Source organism: Schistocerca piceifrons, chromosome 7, assembly GCF_021461385.2.
Source record: "Schistocerca piceifrons isolate TAMUIC-IGC-003096 chromosome 7, iqSchPice1.1, whole genome shotgun sequence".
NCBI classification, from domain to species: domain Eukaryota; kingdom Metazoa; phylum Arthropoda; class Insecta; order Orthoptera; family Acrididae; genus Schistocerca; species Schistocerca piceifrons.
In genome coordinates, this window is record NC_060144.1 from 64,885,505 (window position 1) to 64,892,300 (window position 6,796).

The 6,796-nt window shown below is 46.0% G+C and overlaps 1 protein-coding gene across 1 annotated transcript in view; it reads left to right on the forward strand.

The window, feature by feature from the left end:
- Window positions 1-1,924, forward strand: part of LOC124805421 (semaphorin-2A-like) — a 1,298,470-nt gene extending 1,296,546 nt beyond the window's left edge. Inside the window, exon 11 of the mRNA XM_047265983.1 lies at window positions 1,772-1,924. Within this exon, the coding sequence (XP_047121939.1) occupies window positions 1,772-1,924 (153 nt within the window). The remainder of the gene's footprint in view (window positions 1-1,771) is intronic.
- The last annotated feature ends 4,872 nt before the right edge of the window (window positions 1,925-6,796 follow it).

The following is a 6,796-nucleotide window of genomic DNA, read 5'->3' on the forward strand; positions in this document are numbered from 1 at the left end:
TTGCAGTTGTATTTTGGAGCATATACTGTACTCGAACATTATGAATCACCTTGAAGAAAATGACTTATTGATACATAACCAACACAGATTCAGAAAATATCGTTCTTGTTCTCTTTATTCCCATGAAGTAATGAGTGCTGTCGACAAGGGAACTCAGTTCGATTCCATAGTCCTAGATTTCCAGAAGGCTTTTGATACTGTTCCTCACAAGGGACTATTAATGTAATTGCTTGCATATGGAGTATCGTCTTAGTTGTGTGACTGTATTCGTGATTTCCTCTCAGAGAGATCACAGTTCGTAGTGATAGACGGTAGATCATCGAGTAGAACAAAAGTGATATCTGGCGTTCCTCAGGGTAGTGTCATAGGCCCTCTGCTGTTCCTGATTTACATAAATGATCTAGGTGATAATCTGAGCAGCCCCCTTAGACTGTTTGCAGATAACGCTATAATTTACCGTCTAGTAAAATCATCAGACGATCAATTCAAATTACAAAATGATCTAGAGTGAATTTCTGTATGGTGCGAAAAGTAGCACTAAACAAAGAAAATTGCGAGGTCATCCACATGGGTACTAACAGAAATACGATAAATTTTGGGTATACGATAAATCGCACAAATTTAAGGGCTATCAATTCGACTAAATACCTCGGAATTACAATTACGAGCAACTTAAATTGGAAAGACCACATAGATATTATTGTGGGGTAGGCGAAACAAAGACTGCGCTTTGTTGGCAGAACACTTAGAAGATGCGAAAAACCCACTAAAGAAAGAGACAGCCTACATTAGACTTGTCCGTCCTCTGTGCTGTGCAGTGTGGGATCCTTACCAGGTAGGATTGACGGAGGACATCGAAGAAGTCAAAGAAGGGCAGCTCGTTTCGTGTTACCGTGCAATAGGGGTGAGAGTGTCACTATGATACGCGAGCTGGGGTGGCAGTCACTGAAACAAAGGCTGTTTTCTTTGGGGCGGGATTTATTTACGAAATTTGAATCACCAAATTTCTCTTCCGAATGCTGACACCCACCTACCCAGCGCGAAATGACCATCATAATAAAATAAGCTCGAACGGAAAGAATTAGGTGTTCCTTTTTCCCACGCGCCATTCGAGAGTGGAATGGTAGAGAAGTAGTATGAAAATGGTTAGATGAATCCTCGGACAGCCACTTAAATGTGAATTGCAGAGTAATCATGTATATGTAGATGTAGATGTAGTTGGCGCTGTCCGGCTGTATGCAGCTCCACACGTGTGTGCATTGGTTGTTGGACAGTAGAGTAGTTGAGTGCAAAGATGTGCGTGAGTGCAGTCTGCTGAGGTGCCAGTGGTTTTCTGTGTTCGCAGCACGAGTCACTGTTCGTGTTATCGCATGGGCGCGTGTAGGATGTGAGGCTGCACACATGTGTGCATTGGTTGTTGGACAGCAGTGTAGCTGAGCGCCACTGCAGTCTGCTGAGGTGCTGGTGGTTGTTGTGTGTGGTAGCAACTCAAATCACTGTTCGTGTTATCGCATGGGCGCGTGTAGGATGTGAGGCTGCACACATGTGTGCATTGGTTGTCGGACAGCAGTGTAGCTGAGCGCCACTGCAGTCTGCTGAGGTGCTGGTGGTTGTTGTGTGTGGTTGCAACTCAAATCACTGTTCGTGTTATCGCATGGGCGCGTGTAGGATGTGAGGCTGCACACATGTGTGCATTGGTTGTTGGACAGCAGTGTAGCTGAGCGCCACTGCAGTCTGCTGAGGTGCTGGTGGTTGTTGTCTGTGGTTGCAGCACGAGTCGCTGTACGTGTCGTCGGACGGGCGCGTGCGGCAGGTGGCGCTGCCCGTCTGCGCGAGGCTGCACACGTGCGCTCAGTGCGTGCAGGACCCCTACTGCGGCTGGGACGCGCGGCGGGCGGTCTGCGCCGCCTACAGGCCGGGGTAAGTACTGCGTCACTGCCTACACTGGGCCACCACGCGTACCACTGTCGTCTTATGTGAAGTCCGTTCAATAAATAATGCTCCACAATTTTTGTGTCTTAACCGTTTGACTACCTTTGGAATGTATGGCCTCACAACAGGTTGTGCTGTTGTCGCTGCCTGTTATGTCTGCAAAGCCTGGGCTAGCAGGACAGAGCGGACTAAATTGTGGAAAGAGACCAAAATGAGTTCCTGTCAGTTGCACTCAACATACAAACTTTATTTATCAACGCACAGTATTACAACAAGGATGCAAAACACTCAAATCGACATCCTTTGATTAACGTTAGATCGGCTGAAGGCCACATTCAAAATCCAAGACACAAGTCTTAAGCAAAATTGAAATATAAGGTTCTTATGGAGGTTTCACCCAAGAATATTTTCTAAATCTTCAATTTAATCGGCTGAAGGCCTTAGGAATTTAATTTTAATGGAGCTAGGCAGGAGGTCGCTTATTAAATAATAAGAGGAGTTTCAATCAAAAAGCAGAAGGCCTTATCTTAAAACACTTCGTGCAAATTGGGCTGAAGGCCCCATTCAAAACCATAACAATCCTATACCTTAAGGGCAAGCGAAGAAGATTAATTTAAGAGATATTAAAACTCTGCTGAAGGCTGCTCTCCAATAAATAATTTAACGGCTTAAGCCCTAGAAGAAGAGTTTCAATTTTAAAGGTAGAAGGCCGTATTCTAAAACATTTCATATAAAATAAAGAATAACAGTCTCGTGCCTTAAGGGCGAGACAAGTACATTAAGAGATATTGATACTCGACTGAAAGCCACACATCAACCAAATAACTAAAATCCAAACACGGAAATTACTTCAAAACATACAAGAAACGGCGCTCAGAAGTTTCCAAGGGTCGGCCTGGGATTATAACACTAACGCCCGTTTAGGTAAGACAGGCAGCCTGTCCAACGACTTCTTATTGTGGAAACAACCCAACTGACTGGAATCTTAGCCAACTTAAATACCCACCCGTTGTTGCTTGCGGGATGTCCCAAAAGTGACAACCAGGATCTAACGAAGAAATGTAAACAGTTGAGGCTCGATAGCAAGTTAAGTGAGGACTCAACCGACGGTGGCTTGCTTGCTGCTCCACGCCAACCAACCGACTGGACTGCTGGTCCCTCCGCGACTGCTGCTCCGTCGCGACTGCACTGCTGGTGCGTCTCCCACTCACTGACTGCCCGACACACGACGGCGCGGAAATACTATCGGTCGCACCAGAGACGATACGACAGTGTGCTTATCGATACGCGCTGCTGCTGCCACTCACGGGCAAGTAAAGCAGGAAATTAGTGACGCCAGTAAATAGAATAAGAAAACGAGGCGGCATTACCATAATAGAAGATGAGATACAGTTAATGGGATGAACACGAGCCGTCCACGGTTCAATGTCTATCTATCAGAATCCCACTGGTATAAAATACTAACGGTTTACAGAATTCTTAGCATTGCATATTCCACCTATATTCTGTGCTTTTGCGCTGTTAACCATCCGTTCTACACAGAAGTGAAAAGAATCATGCAGTACCTTCCCATATCGTGTCAGACCTGCTTCTGTCCGGCTTACTGCAGCAGCTCAACGCGACATGGACTCAGTAAGATGTCTAAAGTCCTCGGCAGAAATATTGAGCCATGCTGCCCCTATAGCCGTCCAGAATTGCGAAAGGGTTGCCAGTGCAGGAATTCGTGCGCTAACTGACCTCTCGATTATGTCCCATAAGTGCACGATGAGATCCATGTATGGAGTTCTGGGTGCCCAAATCATTCACTCGATTTGTCCAGACAGCTCTCCAAACCGTCGTGGACAATTGTGGCGCAGTGACATTTCGTATTGTCATCCTTAAACGTTCGTTCGTTATTTCGGAACATGATGATGATGAAAAGCCCATGAATTGTTGGAAATGGTCTCCAAGTAGCCGATAATAACGAGGACCCAGTCCATTCCATGTAAACACAGCCCACACCATTATGGAGCCATCACCAGCTTGCACAGTGCCTTGTTGACTAGTTCGGTCCATGGGACTACGCCACACTGGAAACAGACATCAGTTCTTACCCACTGAAACCGGGACTCATCTGACCAGGCCACAGTCTTCCAGTCATCTAGGATCCAACCGATACAGTCAAGAGCCCAGAAGAAGCCCTGAAAACCATGTGTCGTTAAAAAAGGTACTAGTGTTGGTGGACTTCTTCCATAGCCCATTAAGCCAGATTTCACCACATTGGCTCAAATGTCTCTGAGCACTATGGGACTTAACATCTGAGGTCATCAGTCCCCTAGAACTTAGAACTACCTAAACCTAACTAACCTAAGAACATCACACATATCCGCGCCCGAGGCACGATTCGAACCTGCGACCGTAGCGGTCGCGTGGTTCCAGACTGAAGCTCACCACATTGTCCTAACGGATATGTTCGTCGTGCGTCCCAAATAGATCCCTACAGTTATTTGACGCATTGGTTGTCTGTTAGCACTGACTACACAGACGTCGCTGCTCTCAGTCGTTAAGTGAAGGCTGCTGGCTACTGTGTTGTCCTTGGCGGGAGACCTGAAATTTAAAATTCTCGGCACTCCTTTGACACTGTGCATCTCTTAATGTTGAATCCGCTAACAATTTTCGTAATGGAATGTCCCATACGTATATCTCTAACTACCATTCCGCGTTCTAAGTCTGTTCATTTCAGTCGTGCAGCCACAGTCACGTCGGAAACCTTTTCACATGAGTCATCTAGCTACAAATAACATCTCCGCCAATGCACTGCCCTTTTATACCTTGTGTACGCGATACTACCACGATTTGTGTATATGCATATCGCCACCCCATGAATTATTACATCTCAGTGAAATGCCCCAAAAAGGTTGCTTCTGAACCCTCTGACTACCGTCGGAACGTGTGTGTCCCAAGAAAGATTGTCAAAGAACCATTGGAATTTAGCTACTTATTGCTATGAATCAGTGGCCAACTTATAAAGGGAATGCTGGTAATGGTGTATAGAACTCTTACAACTGCAGATTACACATGCATGTAGGCTGTGCTGTTTTCAAGTTTAGTTGTTAACCATCTGTTCTATATTGCTGGGACGAATTAGTTCGTGCTTGCCGATAGGCAACGCAATCAATTGATTTACAATGTGGGACGTTGTTGCACCATCCCGCACAATCCGTGTCATTGAACTCCGCGCCCGCGTTACCGTATGCTGCATCGCAAAGGGTGCCCACATTGAGTACCTGCAGCGTGAGTTATGAGCTTGAAGAGATGCGCTGTCCGCTGATGTGGGTCCCTGTAGTTTCTGCGCTGTCATCTTCTCGAACTCTGGAGGCACTTACAAATAACCCTGTGTGTCCCAGCACTTCCCATATGGGGAAATGAAACAGAGGGAAGTCGTTTTTTCATGTTAATGCTACTGACGACGCCAGTAATTGCAATGACCATACATAAATTTCTTTCACTCAAAAAAAGAAGTATAGTCAAAGGATTAAGAGCAAGAATTTAGTGACAATTAACATTTCTTCTACAGGTATTCTTTTTCTTCATAGTTTCCACTACACGTATTTCTGTGGCCTATTGCCAGCATTGTATATGGACAACTTTTACCTATTGGTAGAAGCTCTTGTTCTGTGACCAGAGGTCATGTTTTCATGTCATAAATCAAGCTCCCATGATATCAAAGTGCGTACCACGTAAATAATCTGAAATGGCTCAAACAGATGGAAGTGGAAGGGCGTCACATCTGCACTGTAGGTTGGATCAGGCAATGTAATGATGTTCAATCCAATTTAGTGTTTACGGGTTCCAAGATTTGTGCGTGGGGATCCATCGCTGTATTAGAGCAGTAATCTTTTTGGATTCTTGTCAGATAGAACACGTCGGAAATTATTCTTGAATTTGTTGAGAGCCTTCATATTGTTTCTGAATTGGTTGATGTGTTTTTTTCAACACATCCACGAGAATATCTTCAGTAACGTAGACGACTGTCATCATGACTTTACCGGCAGAAGGAGGTGCCTGGAATTTCCTCCAATTTGGTGAATGCAGGTAATGCCACTACAGTGATTACCATTTTGTTACCATTTAAAATCTCTGTACCCCCGTTTCGTAGCTTGTAACTGTTGTAACGGCGACCGGAACGGTCGAGGGGTTGAAGTGACGGAAAGCGCGGCGGGACCCACGGAGAGGCCCGCGAACAACAACACAACGGGAGAGGACGGACACGACCAACGAAGGACAGAACGAACAATGACAAGATCGAAACAACGGAGTCACACGAAGACCTAACAACCACGTCCACTCGTACACTGAACAAGAGAGTAAATAAGCTGTCTAAGGCTAGGCGATGTGTCCGGAGACGTACGCAAGGTTAGACTGGCTGGCTGAGCGAGAGGCAGGCGCTTAAATACTCTATCGGGGGCGCCGCAATTCGCCGCTGGAACCACGTGATCCACTGTTGCGCCCTCACACTAAATGCGGGCCAGGACGCGCGCGCCGCTGCAGCTTACAGCGGGATGGTGCAAAGACTTCTAGGGGTCTTCGATGTCCATGACGTCTGGCGCGGATTCAAATTCCACGGCACGCGGTACCAGAGTAACAATTAATGGCAGAAACTCGCCTCCATTGTCCACTAGCGCTTCAGTAGTTCATATGAAACTGCTTTTTGTAGAAGCTTGTAGTCTACTGAGAGCATTCGTGGAATCCATCGTGAACACAGTTTCGAATATCCAAGTCTCTTGCACGTGCACTTCCAATGCTCGCCGATAGCCGTAGATCGAAATGTCGAGTTTTGTTGATCCGGTCTGCTCTAATAATGGTAAGCGAGCATTCGTCGTAT